At 40.9% G+C, this 23861-nt stretch overlaps 1 protein-coding gene across 5 annotated transcripts in view; it reads left to right on the top strand.

The window, feature by feature from the left end:
• chd6 (chromodomain helicase DNA binding protein 6) overlaps positions 1-23861 on the top strand; it is a 161450-nt gene that overhangs the window by 11312 nt on the left and 126277 nt on the right. For all 5 annotated transcript variants that reach the window (XM_049596903.1, XM_049596982.1, XM_049597135.1 and 2 more), the window contains exon 2: positions 22812-22861. In XM_049596903.1, coding sequence (XP_049452860.1) covers positions 22832-22861 — 30 coding nt within the window. In that variant the 5' untranslated portion in view covers positions 22812-22831. The remainder of the gene's footprint in view (positions 1-22811; positions 22862-23861) is intronic.

The following is a 23861-nucleotide window of genomic DNA, read 5'->3' as shown; positions in this document are numbered from 1 at the left end:
CACACACACTTGGCCAATAATGCAAGTCCTTTTGATTGTGATGAATCTAATTAATATGAGAGTCTCACTGTGTTGCAACCCAAGCCAGTCTGCCTCTGACAGCACTGTCCGCTCCTTTGTTTGTTCCCTCGTGGGAGCGTGGTACAGTTGAAGCGGGGACGGGGCGAGGAGGAGCTGTGTTCCATTTTAAAGACACGCTCCTCTCTCTTTGTGCATGGGAACACACGGGGCTGAATTTGGTTCTGATTTAGCACAGCCGGCTGCTCCTCCTCGTCCCTCAAGTGAGTCGTCTCCTGATGATTCTCAGACGCAGCAACCGTTAGGCTCCTCTGCTCCTTTGTGCAAGGGCAAGTGGGCGAGCAGAGGGAATAAGGTCATTGAAAAGAGAGCGGGTCTCTCTCACCGAGACGGCCCAGACGCATTTCTGTCTGTGGCTGCAGAATAAAGTCTGCTGTGGACCCACTTTGTCAGGTGATAAGAAAAAATCCTGGAGGGTATTTATTCTGAAAATGATTTCACTGGTAATGCTGAAACTGCAAACAGGATATTTGTGGTGTAAAAACAACCTAAAACGCTAATTGTTTTATCTGAAATTGATCTGCAACTTGAAGTTATTTTCATTATTGATTATTTTCTTGATTTGGGAATAAAAATAGCTCAAGGTGGTGTTTTGTTTTTTTCTGACCAACAATACTGAACTCACAAATGTTCAATTCCCACTCATATAAAACAAAGAACATCATCAAATTTGAGACTCAAACCTGTGAATATTTGGTGTTTTTGCTGGAAAAAATGGCATTAAAATAAATTTTTCCAGCTATAACCTTTAAGTAGACAGATCAACGTAGGGCTGGGCAACACAGTTACAGCCATTATCTAAATATTAGTCAGGAAAATTGTAGATAATTTATACATCACCACATGGCAAATGTATGAAACAGAAAATTCTAAAATGATAGCACAAGATCACACAACAATTCAAGATATTTTTGTGTGATTAGGTGTGTGCTGGTGGTAGACATCAGGGATGTAATGGTACATAGAAGTTGCTTTTGTTCGGGCATGGGGTTGGAAATTAACTTTTCGGTGCACCTGCCACTGTGGCTGAGGGATTCTAAAATCTACAGCCACTCATTAGATAACCATTGTTTTTTCTTTTGTTTGTGAGTTAAGAAAATCTAGCAGCCACTTGCGTGTGTCACCAGCATATGGCTTGTGCTAATTTCTAACCTTGTTCATGAGTCAAAGCTCAGTGTGAGTTTGGTACAGCGGGAAACACTTGTGCAAAATTCAAAGACAGACAAAACTGAGGTGGCACTTTGCCTGCTGTCGACTTTGGGCAACTGTTTTCATTTTGAATATCAGGAACATTTTAAACACTTCTATATTACACTGTATGAACGCTTAACAAACACTTCCCTAAAAGGCAACAGGTCACAACAGGCTATAAAACTGAAAAACGTCTGTTATGCTATGCAATTAAAAATACTGGATAAATAGGGTAGCACAGTGATGCAGTGGTTAGTATGATCACCTCACGGCAAGAGAGTTTTTAAGGGTTCTCCGGCCTTCCCCTGCAGTCCAAAGACATGCAGGTTAATGGGTGATTTTAAATTGCCTGTAGGTGTGAATGTGAGTGTGAGTGGTTGTCTGTCTTTATAACCCCTTTTCCACCTAATTAGTTCAGGTCCACTTGAGACCACTGCATTGCTCTTTGACAATTTCTTACTTGACTCCTCCACTGATGCATTCTCCATCCTCCCCTTCCATCTGTAGAATATCACACGCCCACTGATGTCGTCAGGGCTCACACTTCAGGTACCAACCAATTTATTTTTGGTCCAAATGCTCAGAACGGTTCACGGTTCTGGTATGGGAACCAGAATGGAACTGGTCCCACATTTGTGGAAAAGGTGTATGTGCGTCAGTCTTGTAATTGTCTGGTGACCTGTCCAAAGTGTGCCTTGCCTTTCTCCCAACATCAGCTGGGAAAGTCTCCAGCCCGCCCTACAATCATTAAGTAGATACGGCTAATTGTGGCTAATGAATGAATGAATGAATGAATGAATGAATGAAAGTAAACAGAATAATAAAAAACAAACTTGTGCATTAGGAGCAGTGTTAGGATTAGTTCCACCTTGGCTGTATGTTAATTTAAATGCCAGCTGCTTCAGTAATAGTTTTATTTCATTGTTGTTTTCCTGCTTGAAAGCAGCAGGGATAAGGACATGTGCTCCAGTGTGTTTGCTCTTTTCAACGTTCAGATGATCGGCATGTCTCGGTGATGCTGTTGAATCTGTTAGCATGTCAGATGTGTTTTCATTTCTGGTTATTTGTGCTCGCCATAGTGTGACTGATTTGTACACCAGTCCGCTAGCTGTGCTAACTTCAGCATATGTTGCTAAAGGTTTGGTACGTCAATCTACGTACTATGTATTCAGTGTGGGGCTGCGTGAACTGACCCCTGACCCCCCTGTACTGTGATGTCTTGGCACGTGTACACGGACTGTTACAGCCCTACTCGCCATAAGACTAGATTTTACATGTGGAGTCTTGTGCACATATACTGGTGTGTCTCTGTGTGCGCATGTGTGTTTATGTGCTTGTCTGTGCGCATTCTGCCACATAAGGCTGCAGAATGAGTGAGCAGCAGACGGTTGTTTCGTTTCTGAAAACCGCATGCTCTTCCATCAATATTCATGGGTGACAGGTGTGTAGGGATAAAACAACTTGGCACACAGCTTGAAAAAAAGCCTCCACATGCTGTCTTTCACACTTAGATTTAACTGTTGTCTTTGTGGGGGTTTCAAGGAGAACAGGAAGTCCACACCTCCTCTGCCTCGTTATTTCCCCTTTGTTTTTACTCTTGTCTGTCATAAACAAATACTTAAAGTCAACAGAGAGTAATTTAAAATGTACTGTCAGGACATGAAGACTCTGTCCTGTTTGTGATGTTGGTGAGGTGGTTTGCTCCGCTGTATCACCTGTGGTACTGACTGAATAGATGAAGTTAAAATGAGCTGCATTTAATGTTGCAGATGATTAAAATCTCTGGTGGGACCTGATGTGATGCCAGAGTGCACTGGGACGGGGAGGATCTGTCTCCTGGTGTGTGATGGGTGGGGTTTGAATCTCCCATGAGGTCATCTCTTTGTCATTTTTACAGGTCATATTTATGGCATTTAAAGGAGTTCTATGTAAAACTTTAGGGTGTATGAGTTGCAGGTAGCTTCAGTACTCAAAACTGAGGTATATTTTCAACTCCAGCATCTCTGCCCCAACTTTTAAGTTTCAACACTAATTTATGGTGGAGGGAAGGTCATGCATTTTCTGCCAGTCACTCATTGAGGCTCAAGGAGAAATGTTTGAAGCTTCAGGGAGGGTCAAAATTAAAAAAAAAAAAAAAAAAAAAGTCACACTTTAGCCACCCTCCTCCTCTGATAAGTAAAGAACATTCCCGTAGTTTAATAAAAGTAAAAACTAGACTTGTTAATTTGGTTAAAGTACGTCCACTTAATTACCCTCACAAAGTGTTGTATTTGTATTTTAATACCAATTCTGAACTTCTTCAGTGTTGCTCTTGACAAATACCCCCGATATTATAATGAAAACTAAAAGAAAATTATTTTTTTTCCCAACAATAAAAACCAAACTGAAACAACAAAATCCATTCTTAAAACTAAACTAAAATGAAAACTAACATTAAGAACAAAATAAGATTTAAAATAAATAAATAAATTCAAAACTCTGGTGTAGTGGAGTTAAAAGGAAAGTGGTTATTTCGGGGCAGGTTGTGGCTCAGAGGTAGAGCGGGTCGTCCACTTATTGGAAGATCAGCTGTTCGATCCCAGGCCCCACCCGTCTGCATGATGAAGTATCCTTGAGCAAGATATCTAACCCCAAATTGCTCCCGATGATGCTTCATCCAATGATGCTTCCATCGGTGTGTGAGTGTGTTAAAAGAAGCATGGTAGCCTCGGCCAATGTGTGTGTGAATGTGACTCGTACTCAATGACGCTACAAATGTGACGTGTAGCTCCCTCCCGGTGTCCGGCGCTATACAAATGCAGGTCCATTTATATGCTATGCTATGTCCAATATCATGTCCAGTTTTCACAACAGTTTTGGGTGGCTGTGGCTCAGAAGGTGCTAATCAGAAGATTGGCGGATCATATGTCAAAGTATCCTTGGGCTGCGCCATATTGCTGCTGCTGGCTGCTCCATCAGCGTGTAAATGTGTGTGAATGGTTACTGCGTAGCAGGTGGCACCATGTATGGTCGCCTCGGCCACCAGTGTGAATGTTTATGCGAATGGGTGAATGTGACACGTCGTGGAAAAGCTCTGATTGGTCAGAAGACAGAAGCACCATAAATGTGCAGCCCATTTACAATAATGTTTATTGTCCTCTTTGATGAAGCGTTGATCCCTTCGATAAGTTCTGTAAATGCAGCATGATACTGATTGCATTCGCCCCATCTTATCAAATCACATGTACTGACACACACTCCATTTACAAAAACCGTGACAATCTTTCACACCTGAAAATGAGTTGAGCTTCGTGTATAGACAGACTTAATAACATGCAGTCGCACAGACTGTCTGAATACTGAGGCAGTTAATGCGCAGAATATTACCTGCATGGTGTTATCATATTGGAAGCAGTAACTTAATTAGCTTTCCCGAAATAAAATGCTTGACAGTGAAGTCAAAGGAAAGATATGGATGTGAGCTTATAGGAGCAGGGAACAGTGTCACAAGCAAAGAGTAGAGCTCATATTTTCAGGCTGAGCAGAGGGGAGGGGATCAACCAACAAGCTAACAGAACATTAATATATAAACAGAGCCGGGGTGGAAGAAAGGAAGAATAGATCAGATAGTATAACAAAGATTTTGTGGCTGAGTATCACTTTGTTCCTAAAATATTTTACACAAAATGTTTATATACACAAACATATTGCTTGTCATTCAGTGTCTCTATGGCAACAGGAGATGAAGTGACGAGGGTGTGATGCTGTATTGTCCTGTTTTCATACTGGTTCATTCTCGCTCTGTGTTCACTTTCACTCCGTGCCCTCCACATGACGTCCTCCCCACATGACAGACATAATGCATCACACAGGCACCGCCTCTCAGAGTGGAGCGCCGCTGTCTGTGGGCCTCGGGGTGCAGAGTGCCCCACATACCCCACAGCACATCACTGATCAGACTTAGGGACTGTTCTTTCTTTATCAGAGCAGGGAAGAAGCTGCAGTGTGAATTTGTTTTTGTTTTGTATTCCTCCTGAAGTTACAGATATTTTTCCTTGAGCCTTCCTGAGTGACTGAGGCAAAATGCGTGACCCTCGCTCCACCATAAATTAGTTATTAGATTTTAAAAACTTACCCTTTAATGTTTGAAAGTTAAAAGTTGAAGGGTGCCTGGTGGCATAGTGGGAGAGCAGACATCCCATATACAAAGGCAGTGTCTTTGCAGCAACAGCCGTGGGTTAGATGTCATTTAGTGTAGGGATTTCAATCCTGGGGTTGAAAAAAACCTCAGTTTTTCACTCCTGTTGTGCACGCTGGTTAGTTCATGTACTTGGTTTATTTTTGGAAAAATTTTAAGTGAGATATGTAGGATGAAGTGATTTTAGTTAAATATCACTATTTGGTTATGTTTATCGCACATGATGTGTTCAAGAACTGTCAGATATTAGAAAATCCAATGACAATTTCTGTTTTTACAGTTTCTGGCTGTGATAGATTTTTTTGGCAGTTTTATTTATTTTTAAAGAAAACATACAGGCGGTTTTTAGGGATGCACCGAATATTCGGTAACCAAATATATTCAGCCAAATATTGCAAAAAACCACACATTCGGTATTTGGTGGAATAAGTTAAAAGCAAGGCCGAATAATAGCGGCGTGTTTTGATAATGCAATCAAACAGCGTGCTGTGACGGGCCGAGTAAAATGTCGGCAGTGTGGCGATCCGTCCCTCACCGCGCTCGCATTTGCGACTAAAAATAGTTTTGAGCGAGCAAAATAGGCTTAAATCATTCAGCACGCAGTGCGAGCAGCCTACAGGTTTCAACCAGCAGCAGAAACGAAAGGCAAATCCCACCGACTGTGGGTTGAACGGGGGTCACAGACACAGACAGTAATGTATTCCTGTCAGCCGTTCACAGCCCACAAACCTCACCGCACTTTAGGGACTGTTCATTACTTATGAAGGGACTGTCAGGGGAGGAGGGTGGCTGGTTGATTCTTATTTCATTTATTTATTTTATTTTGATCCCCCCTATGTTAATCACTTATTGATGCTGTTTTTGAAGTATGAATAAGTCAATAAGTAATTTATTCCATTGAAATATCATTGATGTATTATAGAAAAGTGATTTATCTTTTTATAAATGACAAAAGGCACATCTGCCTCATTTTCGTTGTGGTATCGTGATACTACTCAGAACCATGATATTTTCATTGGTATCGTACAGTGGGATCCAATTTTGGTACCGTGACAACACTAATCTGGAGGGGGTTCATCTGCAAAAACTAATGAAAAACTAAACAACGGTATTCGGTACTCGGTATTCGGCCAAGCGTTTAATATTATTCAGCTTCGGCTTCGGCCACAAATTTTCATTTCGGTGCATCCCTACGGGTTTTTGAAGACACATTGTCTGTAAAACAAAATTTTTTTGGTTGGTTTTTCTCCTCCTAATTTTAACTATTATTGTTGTTGATTTTGTTATTAACAAATGTGAAACTCTATTAGGAGTTGTGCCTTGTCAAAAATGAATCCAAACCTATATGACTGGACCATGTGTGAATTTAATTTGAAAAGACAGACACAGGAAGTGTCCACGCTCAGCAGTCAGACAGGAGTCAGGTTAGTTTCCAGGGCTGGTACCTGCGGTTATTCCACAGGCTAGTTAACAACATGTCGGGCAGGAAATCCAAAGTGTGGGATCATTTTGAGAAGGTGAAGGACGAACCCAAGGTGATATGTAAACTCATCTTCATTGGTCGACTACAAACATGACGTATCATCTGAAACATGGAAGTAGCTACATGCCCATTAGCCCACAGCGTCATTAACAGGCGGCTCGCTCAGTGTGTGACGTGCACTTGGAGATAAAATATAGGCCTATATTAATGAAGGTTCATTAGTACGGTTTGTATTTCTCTGTAATGTAGCACAGTGTTAACAATGTTACTGATAGTGTTCTTTCTCACGCCTTCAACTCAAACCACCAAAATATATCATTTAATCATTAGATTCATATCAGAAACATGCGGGCGACTAGTCGGGTAATGGCCCTAATTGACAACTATTGGTCGACCACAAAAACTCTTAGTCCGGGTCAGCCCTTCAAGACATTTCATACACCAGACGTACATAACGAGGACCTGCCGATGCACATTTAACCCACATCAGACCCATTTTCATGAGACAGTGTCACATTGTTAGACGAGACTTCAGTCTGCAGTGCAGTTCATACACTCCACTGATAAACCACAGAATTACACAGCAACACTGGGCTGCACGATCAAAGAAAGTTTTTGTATTGCATCAAAACTCCCCCCAACCCCCCCTGGGCAGGTACGGTCACACAGACGATCTAATTCTGTGGGAAACACTGCTTCAGGAGCGCTTTTAATAAGGTACTAGTGTACTGATTTAGATTTTAACACACAGGATTTCCTCCATGAATAAAGAAAGAATCACCAACTTCAAAAACCAACTGACACATATCCTGAGTGGGGTTCAACTTGCAGCCAATTCATAAAAACTGAAACATTTTTCAGGTGGACTGGCAGTGGGCAGGTTTTGAGAAGGAGGAGATTTGATAAATCCAGAAGTAGCCATCTCATTTTATTTGGAATTCAGAGATAAAAAAAAAAGCACCATCAACATGAACGTCAGCCCTGATCATCCAGAGCTATAACCATCAGATTACCACCCATACTGACAGACTGCCTGGTGATCTCTGGGAAATGCAGTGCAGAAACACCACAGTGATAAATGCACATATAGTGAATAAAACAAGCTGATAAAGGACTGTGAGTTAATCATGAGGAGGAAGTGTGGTGCAAAAAGGGGGGGAGGCATGTCAGATCATTTTTAAGCACAAGGGAGGGATTTATGGTTTATATGGAGGGATTACAGGAGGGTTAACTCAGCGACCAATGAAATCTTGCCGACTAATGACCTTTATGGTCGACTAATGTTTGGTTGTCTATCGGGAGCAGCCCCACTGTATTGCATTGATCAGCAGTTTATAGTTTATAAATGATACATGAATGATGAACTTGTCACATATCATTGTGCCTTCAGGTGCTGTCTCACTCCCTCTTCCTCTCCTTGGAGTTCTCGTACCCACAACTTCACTTATATCCAGTAACTGCTGTTACTGACAAGCCGCAGAATGCAGCGGAAACACTGGGTGTTCCTGCAACTTAATTGTATAGGATTGTGATGTTTTACAACTTCAGTAATATCTGCAGCCTTCAAAACACATCTCCGCTTGCTTCAGTCTGTGTTCATCTTTGCTGTCTGTGGCTCGGCAGCCCTCAGTGTTGATCGGCTATTACTCGTGACGTGGAACCAATCAGATAGTGCTATGGACAGGACACTATTTTTTATAATTCAAGTTTTTATTGGTTTGAAAGGCTCGGTACATGGCATACATATATATTTTCTGGGCGTACAAGAATACAAGGAAGTCATTTGGTATTGGGAAGTGATTATTCTGGATTTATTTTAAAAAGTCTCCAAAAAGACCCCAAAGTGTAAGGCTGGACGACAAAGCTTCTCAAAGTGATATAATTTCACTGGAGCCCTTGTTGGAACAACGGTTTCTGGCCAAATAAACAAAAAAGGTCTCTTACATGCAGAGTTTCAGAGATATTAAATGTCAGCAATGTCATATGTCATATACAGTGTTGTTCACCCCGGAGTGAACTTCCGCAGGGTCTGGTATGTCAAGAATTTACTCATCAGTCTTGTTTAAAGCTTGTTTGTGAGACAGACCTGTGCGTGCAGCTCAGCTGAAAGAGCTTTGCCTCAGCGATATAGTACGCAGTTTATTCTATGACAACGTTACATTAGACATCACATTTATTTTTCACTTGACCAGTCAGACAACTGCATGAGGTATTCCACTTGCCTGAACATGAAGTTAACTTGCTGCGGACAAGGTTAATATCCAGCCCTGGCTTCTGCGATAAAGACATGTAGCGTCCATCCCTATGCTCATGTTGTGTGTATGTTTGCTGGTCCTCGTGACAGAGGTGTGTATGAGACAATAAATCGCCACAGTGATCACAGACAGACCGTCGTCTTCACTTGCGATGAATTCCCTTTAATGACCGAGTGTACAGTGTTTAGTGTAGGGATTAAGTGTCGCACTTTTAAAGATGGCAGTTACGAGTCTGGTCCAAACTTCTGTGCAGATGCTGCAGTTATCCTTAATGGTAGAGTGAGACAGGTGGTGGGGGGGGCCTGAATGTGTCTGCCGCCGCAGAGTAGCGCACCACAGATGCCATTTTATCATCCATGTGTTAAGCAGCGAGAGGACGGCTCAGCTGAATGTCATGTACCGAGTGTACAAAATATGAGGAGCACCTGCTCTTTCCGTGAAGCACAGTGAAGCTGGTGACCTGCTGTTGATATCAGCTGCTCTAAATCTGCTTCAGCTTTCCAGAGGAGGTGTAGTGAAGGGGATGAGAGAGTTGAATGAATGAAAGATGGAGTGAGTGGGCAGCGATGGCATAGAAAAAGGCAATGCTTACGCTCATCCAAACTTTGAATTGAATCAACCGTAGCACCCCCTAAATGTTTAGCTTGCCTTAACAACATGCAGACCGTACATCCGCCTGCTTTCTGAAAACTGTTCTCTCTTGTTGCGGCACTGTGTGTCGTGCACAAAGTTTCTTTTCTTCCAAACTTGACTTACTGCCAGTGTGTGCTGCAGAGCTCGTTAAAACTGCTGAAAAATGAACATCTGTCTGATTTAGTTGATGCTAAACATGAAGTGCAGAATCCTTCTCCGACTACAAAGATGCTTCTGTTATCCTCAGTGCCTTCCTGAAAGAGTTTAGGCGCCAAGATGTGTTGAGATGAATGCTCTCTACACAAACCATGAGGTTTGACTTTGCGAACAGATAGGGGTTTCTTAATGTCTTAAATATCTGGAAAATGTTGTGAAGTGATCGGCAACACTCGGAAAGAAATGTGTGGAATGAATTTGTTCCACCCCGAGTCTGAGACGACACATACTGTAACATAAGGCACAGCGATAATATATTTAGTTGTCTCCATTGCACTGCACTGTTACTGTGTTGCACCTGTACTGTTGGACTACAACGTCAGCACCGTAATGTTTTCCAGTGGAATACCTGAAAGTACACTGTGCTCCTGTTTTTGTTGAGGTTTGGTTAGTAGCATTAGCAGCACTCAGCGGAACCAGGCGCCATGTTTTGACACCACAATGACATAATAATTATAATATCAGACATGCATTTGCAACATAACATAAGAAAAGTTGTCAGATGTGCTTTTACACCTTGACCTGTCACTGTTGTGGTCGGAGGGAGCCGAAGCAGACAACCTCTGCTGTTCAGTGTCCAAATGTAAGTTGCATGTAGGTCACATGCCTCGGGATCTCATTTTGTACCTCACATCCTTGTGGTCCAGATAGGAACGGGGGAAAACATGTGACTCAATGCAGATTTTCGCTGCTCACTGATTAGATTAACCATCAGATCTGTGTCACATGGAAGAGGAGAAAAAATAGAACTTGGCTTTTTTTGAGCTGCATTGTGAATCTTCTACGTCTTCAAGCAAATACATGAGTTTAAGATACTATAAAGTGCAGCTCATGACGGCCCAGCAGTAATATGCTGATCAGAGCAGGAGATAGGATGAAATATCATTTGATTATAAAGCCCAGCTAGGAGCAAGCGTTGATACATCGATCATACTCAATGTATAGATCAATAAAAGATTCACAAACATGGTGCGTCACATGCACTTTCACACCTGTCGAGACCGATCTCTCCTGGGCGATAATCTGTGAGCAGGCGAGGCGCATGTGTTTTTTGTGTTTCATCTGCAGGGCTCCAGACTGCAATCATTCAGTAGCATTTTGCGACCGTGGAGCACCACTGCAAATTCCAAATAATGTTATTTAACCTGGAGAGTTGGTAGTTTGTTTCCCGCTGACAGTGAATTGATCCCATTGATCAAATTTACAGCAAAGACATTAACACTTCCTGCCCGAGACAAGTTGGGTGCTTCAGAATAAAAGCACCAGTGGTTCAGCTTTTTATTTATTTCATTATAACAATATTTTGTTTAATATATCAGCACTTAAATTAACTTTATTATTACAGGTCTTTATTTAACTTTATTGTGAGTGTAGTTTATTTAGTGGTTCAGTATTTTAGTAGTCTACAGTTGTTACAGTACTTCTGTCTAACTGTATTATAACAGTACTTAATCTAACGTTATTAAAACAGAACATTAATAAGCTTTATTATAATAATACTTGATCTAACTTTACTATAGTAGTACTTTATCTAACTTTATTAAACCAGTACTTTATCTAACTTTATCATTACAGGTCTTTATTTAACTTAATTGCAAGTGTTGTATATTTAGTAGTTTAGTCTTTAAGTCACATCCAGTAGTTTAAAGGAGATTTCTAAATATCTATCTATATTGTGTATTGCGATATAGCCTAAAAATATATTACTGTATATTATTTATAGACCATATTGCCCAGCCCTACATACAGGATAGCCGAATTAGTAGCTTGAATAAAGAAAAAGTTTTACTTTAAAAGTTTAATTTTTTAAAAGTATGAAATATGGTTTTGAAAATATAGATAATCACAGAAAATACACTTTTAAAAGCCAATGCAATCCAATACAACAGTTCAGCCAAAATTCTGCCTTAACAATGATTTCCCCTTTGTTTTTAAAGTAATAATGTTCAGTTTTGATCAGCATTATCATAGATGTATTAATTATATTATATGCTTATTAATATAGCCAGTGAGTGTGTTACACCTTACAATAAATTATCTTTACGATGAGAGTAATGCCAAAAAAATCTTGCCGATATGCTGTAATGTTACATTTTTGTACCTTCAGGCAAACACGGAATAAATGATCAAAATAGTTGCTGATTAAATTTAATTTTTCAAGCTGTGATAACAAACAATCCCTAGTTCCAGCTCCTCAAATGTAAAGATATGTGGTGCTCCTCTGAAGACCGCACCTCAGACTTAAGCAAACCTGTTTTACACAGTTTACTGTCATTTTATAGACCAAACAGTTAGTTGAGAAAAAAAAGCGACAGATGAATCAGTTACGGGAGTAACTGTTCGTTACACACTAGTTGAAGCTTTGCAGAGAAGCATTTTCAGTGTTGAGTACAACAGTGTGTGGTGAAATACTCTCCATATGTTCAGCACTAGCGTGATGTTTGTGGTATTTGCCTTTAAGGCAGCGGGGTGAGTGCTTCTAAGTGTGAATGGTTGGTTAGCCTTGTGGAACCAGTTGCTGTCCCACTGTCTGACCTGTTTTTGAGTTTTTCCCTCGTATATTCAGAGACACTCGCCCACCTAACAAGGCTCAGAGCTGTCAGTGCTGCAGAGACACTGAGGCTGCTCTGTGGTTTCCTACTGGAGGAGAAGTTTTATGAAGAGTCTTGCATTCATTCACTACACGACACCGGTTTCCTACACCTGCCATTAAAATCACACAGCGTCTGGAACTCAAACTCAGTTGTATTTTGGCTAATTTCTGCTGTGTGTATCAAAGTGTGGAACTGGAGCTCTCAGAGAGTGCGTCCTGCCTGGCTCTGCGCTGGTGTGCAGGTGGTGCAGGCCAGTGGAGACAGGTGTGTGTGACTTGAAGCTGTCTAAGTGACTGCTCTAAAAATGGGAACCTGCCAGACAAGACACATCTGACACATGTAACTCAGAGGTTTATATCCTTCCTGCTTCACTTGCTGGGTGATGACTGTGTTTGTCCTGGCTTAGTTTTCTTATCCTACAGGAACCGATAGAAAACATATCATAGAAAAAGGGTGCAGTCTGAGTTTTCCTGGACATTGGCTCCAAAGTGATTGTGTTTTTGTCGGGGGCTTTGTCTCTTGGATCCGTGCTGCTGACAGTCAGAGAGCAGAGTCTCTGCAGAAACACACACCACCACACACTGAGAGAGTATATGAGTCTATACCTCAATGATAATAATGATTAGGGCTGCCCCTGACAGAGAATTTTCCTAGTTGACCAATAGTCATCATTTAGAGCCATTAGCTGACTCACCGCCCACATGTTTACGTTGTTTATGTTTTATTTTGGGCCCTGTAAATGCTGCCATACATATGCTGCGTCTTTAACCGCCTGGAAAACTTGATGTTGGGCGCTGGGCGCTACTCTTGTGCCTTTTCTGTGCCAGCTTTCAAGAGCACAGCGGCAGGTTGCGTCTGAGGTTGCTCACATGATCAACTTTTTCATGTTTATCAGACTGAATATTTACAGAAGGGAAAGATATCTGTCGGCTGTGACTGGTTTGTAACGTGACTCCTGTCTGACTGCTGAGTGTGGACACTTCCTGTGTCTGTCCTTTCAAATTAAATTCCCACGTGGTCCGGGCATATAAGTTTTGATTTATTTTGAAGGCGCAGCTCCTAATAGAGTTTCACGTTGTTTTTATTTATTTTGTTATGCAACTAAACGATCAATAAAATCTTGCCAACTAATGACCTTTCTGGTCGACTAACGTTTGGTCGACTATTAGGAGGCAGCCCTAATAGTAATAATAATAATAATAATGATAATAATAATACATTATACTTACAGTATATAGCGCTTTTCGTGACACTCAAAGATGCTTTACAAATTCAGGGATACAAAAAAAATAATTTAAAAAATTTCCATTTTATTTATAGGCACCTTTCAAGACACTCAAGGTGATGTTACAAGCAAAAATAGAGAAAATAACAACAGATTATTTAAGTCAACGAGACAAGGAATAAACAACATAACAACAAATAAATATTCAGCAAAACAAGTTTACAGTGAATAAAATTCTTTGTAAACAGTTGATGTGTGTGGCTACACAGACAGGAGTCAGACTGAACAAGCTGTTGGAAAGAGATGAGCTTTAGGCAGGATTTGAAAGCAGAGAGAGCACTGATGTAAGACTGTGCAGTAGGAGGGAGTCTCAGGAGCGGGGGCAGTGTGGCTAAACGCTGCAGACCCTATGGTGAGGACAGTGAGGTGGACAACCTGAGCGTACAGGTTGGGGTGTTTTCCTGTTAAAATCCTGCCTAGTATATCTTTAATCTAAGATTAGTTCTCATCAAACTAGGTTTAAAATGACTAACTCCAGGTTTAAAATAAAGCAGAGCTCTGTTGCACAGTTAAAAAAATAATCTCCACTTGGTAAATCAGTTACTTCCCCTCCTGTTAGGTTAATATGTCCCTAATGCTTCTCAAACAGATTTAAATATTTTGCTCAATCCATCATAAAAAGGCAGCCACATTAAAAGTTTAACCTCAAAGTTAATACTGGAACACACTTTAAATTGGAATTTAAGGTTTTGATGCAAGGGTATTACATGTAGGGATATCACTGTTTACATGTTCATGCTTGCTGAACACGTGCATTGATAAAGTGCATTGACTGTGAAGGTTTAATGGCACTAACAGTAACGAGTGTAGTTGCCGTTAACCTAAGTAATTTTTGAGTTATCTTCACTTTGTTTCCACTGCGGCCCCCTGGCTGTTCACTGGCTTACTCCATGTCTTGTGGGTGTGTGTGTGTGTGTGTGTGTGTGTGTGTGTGTGTGTATGTGTATGTGTATATAGAGGAGATCAACCCCGACACAGAGCGCAGGTGAGAGGCTGCAGGACGATAATGAATTAAACCAAAATGTTTAAAAGTGATGATAAAAGAATCAGTAACGTCAGAGCTAATCAATACTGCGGTCTGTGATAATGTAGCCCCAGTTTCCGTGCCCATCCCTGATTACATGTAGTCGAGGTTTAAAATAAAAACTAAACTGACAGTAAACAAAGGTTAAAATATAATCTTTCTTCGTTTAAGTTAGTTTTAAAGTTTGGTGCAACATGATTTAAAGTTAAACTGATTTGATCAGGTTTACAACATAATGCTCGTTGGTGCAGCTACAGTTAATTAACTACAGAAAATATACAGGAAGTGATGACACTGTTGTTTGTTTAATGCAATTTAAGCCATTAGCATTACAGATTGACTGCTCACAATGTTTTTGATATTGCATGATGAAGGGCTTATCTTTATCTTGATGTTTTTTTCTGCCAAACACTCTGTGATGATTTGAAATGGCTCAGTTTCTCCCGACACACTCAGCGCAGTGCAGCGGCCCTCGGTGTGTACTTAGTAGGATGGGGGGGGGGGGGTTACAGTTTTCACTGATGATGAAAAAGTGTCTTTTATTTTCATGGAATTGCAAAGGGCAGATCAAACAGATTGAAACAGACTAAAGACTGACTCGCTCAGGATTATTTCTGGTGTAGGGGAGCTTATACAAAGAGGAAAATGGATGTTGAGAGGGTGAAGATGTAAATGCTCTGACATACAGGCTGACACACACAAAGGTACTTAGTGTTTCAATAAGACTGGAGGTAAGATGTTAAAACTGACAGTGTGCCGGGGTTAATTTGCATCCATGTTTGTTTTTTAACTGGACATTAAAGCTTTCAGGTAGGTTGTTTGCTACGTCTTACATCAGCACCGCATTGTAGTCACGGGAAACCCTGAAGTCCTACAGTGCAGATCTTTGTGGGCGACCATCCTGGTGCTTCAAAGGATGCGTAACAGAAGTTTCCCTGGTTTGAATCCTGCTTTAAACATTTTTGGAACGTCCTTCCCCGCCTTAGTTTTCTTCCATCTCTAATTTTAACTTTCACAGATAATAACCCCGTCTGAAACATTTCTTTTTCAGTTAAAATTTGATATTTTATAACTTTTATAAGGTAGCACGGAACTAAAAGACAAAGAGCTAAACAGAGAACAGTGTGTCCTCAGAACTGAAAATAATCACTGAAGTGGGCAGAGGCTGCAGGTTGACTCACATCCGAAAGTTAAAACCCAACCTTTTTTTTTTTTTTTTTTTTTTTTTTTTGCAGGTGATAGGAGCTCATTAATTTTTATGCAGAGAGAAAAACCAACAACACTGGGGTGGAGAAAACACTGCTGGAAAAAAGTAATTAGATTCTCTGATGGTACCCAAAATTTAGAGCAAATAGCGGTTTCTAGCACAGCCATGTTGGAAAAGATGTGAGGCAGTAAGTTTTGAAATTCCCATGTCTATCGACTATTTCCTGAAATTGTACAGTTTTGGGGAAATGTTCAAAATTCTGGGCTATAAGCTGTTCAGGACTGTACTTTGGTGTCATGACAGGAGATATTGTGTTGAGAGAAGACAGATATCTGCTGAAAGTCTTGTTAGCAGCTTGTAAAAAGCATAGTCAGTATAAAATATTGGATGTAGCCACTGTGACGTCAGCCTTTAGTTTGTGCACTCCCCTTTTGAGGGCTCAAGTTTGGCTTTAACCCTATGGGCCTGAACGACGCATAGTGCGTCCATATTCACACCTGTTCTTCTCTATTGATTTTCTCTGCGACCGTGCCTTATAGCGAGAAGCCATGCATATCACGTGAAACAGCGGAATTGTAGCTTGTACTTGTTGGTAGTCCAATGTTTTCACAGCGAAAAACAATGATAAATTTACACTAAAATTATGTATAACAGAGCTTTCATACAGCTTTGCACACACATTACTCTTGGATGGATTACTCGTGAATGCAGGGTCGCACAGAAATACCACGCATATCACATGAAAGCGCAGGAGCAGAGCTTTCCAGGGATACCACACACATCATTGTGCTGTCATCCCATCACACTATAAATACAGATTAATTGTCTACAAAATAAAAACCTGACGAATTTCTTTACAATCCATTATACAGATCTTGTTATCAGTCACTTCATATAGTGAGGAATATCGTATCTTACCACGTCTTGCGTGTGTTTCTCCCTGTCTATCCACTTTTGTAGTCCGGCTTTCAAGATGCAAATATCTCCATATTGTCCAGTTGACACTCCATCAGACTTTGTATGACAAGACCAGCCACTTCATCTTTGCGCACCCAGACAACTGTAGACTAATTATGCATGCTGACAGGGCCGTAGTCACCATATACATTGAGGGGGACATGTGCCCCCCCCCACCAATGCCCAAAATGTCCCCCCAATATATAACTGAAACTGAAAAACAACAACAAACTTTGTTTACTGCAAACAAAGTGGCAAATATTATCTTGGAGGACATCATTGCACTTGGTTGACTATTTTTCTATGATCTTAGATGTAAATATTGCATGTTTCTTTCAGATAAAACACATTTTTGACTTGTGAATGAGTCAATGGAATTTCTTGCAATAATGAAAAAATACTGGCAATCATGTCCGCCTGGCACAAACCACATGTTTTGGACAGCTGTGAAGTGACAGAATGTCCCAGCATCATGGTTCTTATATTGCCAGATTCCAGAGAGTCTCCCCTCTTCATATATGGCAGAATATGTCTTCTTCCAACTTGCTATGGTGAGATACATGTAAAAATGTAAGAATTTAGTCACACATATTTGTTTTTTCATTGATATAAAAATTAATATAAAATACAGGCACATAGAAGGACATGAAATGATGGCAAATCTGGATAGCCCACATTGTCCAAACAAGATATAGCATGTGTATGTAGCCTTTATAATGACTGTGATATGAGCTTAAAAGTAAAGGCAGTAAAAATACCCCAAAAAACGCCTAGGGCCCATGCGGTTAAGGCTGTTGCCATCTTAGATTTTTGAAGCCAAAAGTGACCATATTTGGACAACAGCGTGGAGCTAACCCCAACGCTAGCTGCTAGCTTGGGTAGCATGGTGCATTTACAGCCATGCTGAACTGTGATAATGCTAATTGTAGGAGCCTTAATGAGGTTTATTGATGTTTTGGCTACCTAGCTACTAAACTAGGTGCAGTAATTTAAGCTCATATGTGAAACAATAAGCTGCTACTGGGCATTTCTTGAGGAGCACCTGGTGTTTTCAGCTGGGAAAAAGCTCTTTGGGGACAACAGGCTTTGTGGTGCGTTTGTTTTGTACTCGGAGGTCGGAAGTAGGAAGTGGGGAGAACGTCACCTCTGAGTTGACAACAGTTTTTGCATTCTAGTTGACGACGGTGGACAAGTCGGAAAAAACATGGACGCCCGCAAGAAAGCCTTTGTTGCCCTTGCACTTTCGGAGTGTAGACAGCTTCAAAACCATCATGCACTCCAACTGATGAAAGCCGCAGATGAGGCTGACCTAATGTAAAACAAATAAGATAGAATTGCTATCAACAGTACTTTAGCAGAGTGTTTACTCACTGTGTATGAGACCGGCAGCCATCTTGAATTCGTAAGTCGGGGTTGATGCGGTTGCTCCGAGTTTCCGAGTTGGAACTCCAATCTCAGGGTACGTTCGAGTTTAAACTTCGGATTGGGAACTGGGAATTTCCGACCTCCGAGTACAAAACGAACGCACCATTGGTGCAACTAAATGCCAAACAAGACTTTTTTAGATGAAAATCTTACAATTAACTTTCTTGAAATGAAAACACACTGAAATAGCGACGGCTATGGCTACACCTATACTCTGTATCTGGGTCTGTATGGTGGTTACGTTGCCTAACCAACATTGTTGCTGTGGTAGCAACCCCAACCCTATGGCACCCACCCGTCACTCAAAGCAGCCTCAAGAACATTTAAATGGGTACTTATATAAAGATTAATTCCTGTACCATTGCCATGAAGCGGGAAATTAGCCATAGAGACCAAAACTGTTTTTTTTTTTGTTTGTTTGTTTTTTGTTTTTTTTTTGGTAGCAAGCTGTAAACATGTTTATTTCTGCTGTGAAGCTGGGGATTGTGATGTGGGTGTTTATGGAGACAGAGTTGCTTTTGGAGCCAACCTCAAGTGGCCATTCAAGGAACTGCAGTTTTTGGCATTGGCTTCATTTTTTAGCCCTGGATGTTGGTGCTTGGGAAAAAGACCATTCAGCAGAGATGTTACAAGGCAGAACCCACCAGCACAAGATAGATGGCTTAACAGTATGAATGAAACTCATGTTATGTAACACTAAACTCGTGGGATAAGAGCTCAAGAAGAGTGATGGTGAGAGAAACGGGAGAAATGGATGATGTTTACATGCCAACAACAAGAAAAGAGAATGAACCACTGAGTGTGTCTCAGGAATAAATAGGTTTTGTGGAAACAGGGCCATCCAGATCTTTTATTCTGTGTGCGTGATGTTTCTGTTATGGAGAGGCAATATTGAAGAGAGAGAAACTTTTGGATGTGGAGTTTTTGAATGAGTTCCAGTAATTTTCTCAAGAGGCATAGAGTTGAATGAAATCTATTGGCTTTGGTCCCGTCCACCTCCATATCCCTGCATGAAACCAACCCCACTGGCAGCACTGCCACTGTACCTACGTTTCTAAAAGCGTCTCAGATGCAGCGTGGAGCTGTGTGAGAATCTTCTGTTCAGGTGATTCTGAAATTATTCTGTTTCAAAATTTCTCCTAAACCAACCCCAGGAGTGTTTCCACTGAAACTGCAGTGAGAGCTAAAGTTGTAACTCTTGTAGAATAATTTATCCCTCTTCTGTCCTGCATTAGAGTTGGTAATTATTCTCTCTTTATCTGTCGTGGGGGTAAAAACACTGGTAGATCATGTGAGTCTCATTCGGGTATTCAGCAAAGAAACACAGATGCACTGTACTGTCGTACTTCAGCAGCACACAGATCAGCCAATAGATGTTACCTTGGCTCTCACTATACGACTGCAGTCCTGAATCTCTTTCTGTACTGATCCCTGCTGTGGGCATCAAGGCTGTCCAGTGATCAATAGTCATCAGATAACTTTTAGATTTTGGGAACGCATTCAATACTTAAAAGTGAAAATGTGCCGTTTCAGTGTTGTCTTGTGCTCTGGTGCCAGTTAGTTAACATTACAAATTTCTTTTGATTCTTTTTTTATTTGGTGGAAAGTTTCCAGCAGGCTGATGTGTACTGTATATTCTTGCTTTTGTTGTTTCGAGATCTGGTTGCCAGATTGCCATTGTGTAGAAGGATGTTATTGGACCACTCTCCACTCTTAGTTTCCTCACTCAGGATGGGAATCAGAAACAGCTGAAGATACCAGACTGATAGCGTCCATATTGATAAAGCACAAGTGGTCATTTGCTGCTTTTGTCGAGGGTAAAGCACATTTAAATCACTCGCCATGTCTGTGAGAAAGTGATTTCTTTCTTCCTTCCCTTCACATAATGTCTAATTTTCTTAATGTAAACACAGTGTCACATTGGTGCGCTTTATTAAAACAACACTGAGTGTCAACAGATGATATCAAACTGAATACAAAGCAAATTTTTGACCTGTTCGTGTATATATTGTATGGACTTGACTCGCGTGCGTGTGTGTTTCTCACAAATCCCAAAATTTAAACATTGTTAACTTGCTGTCTGTACATGTCGTAAAAGTTCTCTGTCAACACTGAAGCAAAAGCAGAACACTGAAAACGCTTTCTAATCTACCTCCTCTACAACGTCTGTAGTGCATGGCACAAATTTATTTAGAGTGTGTCTAAATACTTTTCAAGGTTCCAGGCTCAGTTTGTCATCATTCAAGTTAAAGAACATGAGGGAATGAAATTCGTTACTCAGGTCCAGCAGCGTACAGTGTAAATAACATCAAGGTAGACCTATAATAAATAACTGAATAACCGAGAAGCCTAAAATAAATACAACACAGTTAAAACCAAGCAGCGTTGCTAGTTGTAAGGTGCATAATTTGGGTGCAGAGTAAGGCGCAAAGGGACGAAGGGGTTTTGTTTAGCCCAGTAATTAATCCGAGGTAGGTAACATAAGTTCCACAGTACAGTACTCAGAGGGTCATCTCCAGGCCAGGTCAATGGGAACATGGCGCACTGCTGTTAAAATGTGTATTCGGCAAATTGCAGAAGCGATCGGTTTTCTGCTGAGTAATGAAGTAAGAGCAGTAATGTCACTGCAGCAAATGTTGAGAGACAGTTACGCAGCAAAGATAAAAACTGTGGTGATAAACTTGACAGAGGAAACAGAACTGAACTTTTAGCTTATGAAGTAATAGATAAAGTTACGCCAGGGCCACACTGCCCGCGGAAGCGCAGCGCACCGAAATTCTCGCGCGCGCCGGAGCACCTCCGTTCACATCAGACGCGCATTTCTCCACGCCATCGACAAGCAATTTTGCTCCCAGCTCTTGTTTTTCACTGCCTGGCTTGTCAGATTGGCTCGCGGCTCACGCAGAAAATAGACCAGACGCCGAACTGATCGCTGCAAATCGTGAGCCTGCCGCGGAGCTTCCCGGCGCGGCCAGTGTGGACGACACAGTCGGTTAACATGGGCGCCGAAAGGAAACTGCCTTCTCTTCTCGGCGCTTCGAGGCTATTCGCGGCGCTTCCGCGGGCGGTGTGGCCCTAGCGTTATGCTGCTCATTGTTGGATGGCAGCTCTGCTCTGCTCTCTGCTATGTTCACATTTTAGAAAATGGAATTAAGGTTTTCCTCAGTAATGACCTATTTCACCCACTTGCAACCCATCTGTGCATTCCTGTGTGTACATGTGTTGTGAAGCTGCCAGTGTTAAGGTGCGTCTTACTCTCTGAATAATGCGCCCTTTAAATAGCAGGAAAACGCTGCACCATTCTGACTTTAGACCAGGTTTCTGGGGTCAATGGCGCAGTTGCTTTCTGCTGCCAAGAATTTGCTTGACCACACCTCATTTTAAGACCTACGCGCCCATGGGCGCAAGCACTTCAACAAATTTGCACACTTGTTTTTTGTATATATATATCTACTGTTAGTATGTCATCCTGTGGATATATTTACGGTTGTCTAAATATTTTTCATATGAAGTTGTCGTGTAGAAGCTGCTCACCTGTTGAAGGGGACATTGTGTATGGCTCTCAAATCGTCTCTGTTTATTTATTTATTTTTCTTTCTGAAGTTACTGTAGGTATTGGTCATTAACTAGAACTGACATCTATTTCTTCTGATCATTTGTGTTTTGAGAGAGCGGCAGGTGAAATAAGATTGTTTTCATCTCCCTGCTCCTTCTGGGTCATGGAATATGTATGAGAGTTGTTCTGAGTGTGACTTTGATTGCTGCACATGGACATGAGTGGAACATGTGTACCATTTTTGCCAGGTATAAGATAGGGCCCTCGTCTACAGCTACACTGTTGTTTAAGTATCCTTTAGCAAAAAACTTGTTCAACAGCCTCTCATCGAGCGACGGCTGATTTCTGTAGGTCTTGGATGCTTCCAGGAGTTAGTATGTGTAACTGGAATTTGAAAAAAGTTACTGCTAGAAAACATTTTGGTGAGCAAACAGTCTCCTAATATGGGTTAGAAAGGTTAACTGTTGTGAATAAATTCAAAAGATGCTGACTTTCAGTAGAAGGGAAGCATAATTCCACTGGTGGGATTTCTGTATTCCCTGGGCTGGTTTAAAATGAAGTCGGTCCAGTATGTTTGAATTGGTTGCATCGTCTTTGTTTCTTTTTAGCGCTCAGCTTTACAAAACTTTACTCGCAGCTACATGGTTGGATGTCACAATAAGTTTTCACTGTTGTTTGCTCAGTGTGTATTTCTGGAAGTAATATGAATAATGTCCTTTTGTGTTCACAGATGCAGTGAAGGGATAGAAGATGAAAATACACAAGAAGGACAAGCAGCAGGTTTGTATTGAGTACACACACACACACACACACACACACACGCACATGCGCACATTAGAAAAGTAGGTCATTTAAAATAACCTTTATACTCACAGCAGCTTTGATACTAAATAATACATGATATTTTTTTTAGCTTCAATCTGGGGTGTAAATTTTGGACATATTCACGAGGCCTTTAATACATAACACAGCTGGACCTCAGATCCTGGTGTAAGTGTGTTCTGTTTCTATGTTTACGCGCATGAATGGAGGCTCCTGTAATAGAAGACACCAGTAAGACTGTGTTGGCTGGAGAGTATTGAACCAACTCTAACAGAGCTCTCACACGTAAAGTGCAAGTTCAATATTGTGCAGAGCAAGGCCATTATTTTCAACAGAGAGAAAGGCTGCACTGTCCAGACAGCTGCCATCAGGAGGATGCAGGTCTAAGAAATGCTACTCTACAGAAGAGGAGAGGAAATGTGTATTTGTGCTTGTCTGATTCCCAAAGTTCAGTATTATATATATATATATATATATATATATATATATATATATATATATATATATATATATATATATATGTATATATGTGTATATATATATATATATATATATATATATATATATATTGTTACTGTTTACATTCTGATGTAGTCTGCACGACCTTGGTTAGCTGCTGTGTTGGATCTGTGTTTCTCTCACTATTGCACATTTGGTCTGAAACCATCAAAACTTAAAATCATAGTAGTTTATCACACTGAAGTTAAAATATTCTGTTGCTATAAACTCTTTGGTCATTTGTTTGGAACAGTCTCTCGCAAGTATCCACATTCGTGTTTAAAATAACCTGTGTGAGGGAAAGAGAGATCTCCAAGCAGATTGTGGCTCGGCTGTTGATCCCTTCAGTAATGCTTAAGTTAAATTGTATAATCTGGTGACTTGTTTCCAAATGTGGCTTCCTGCAGCACAGGAAACATTCTTGTTTTCAGTCCCAAGAAACATCTGGATGTGCCTGGAA

Source organism: Epinephelus fuscoguttatus, linkage group LG1 (assembly GCF_011397635.1).
Source record: "Epinephelus fuscoguttatus linkage group LG1, E.fuscoguttatus.final_Chr_v1".
In the NCBI taxonomy this organism is placed as follows: domain Eukaryota; kingdom Metazoa; phylum Chordata; class Actinopteri; order Perciformes; family Serranidae; genus Epinephelus; species Epinephelus fuscoguttatus.
This window is presented reverse-complemented; position numbering and strand designations above follow the sequence as displayed.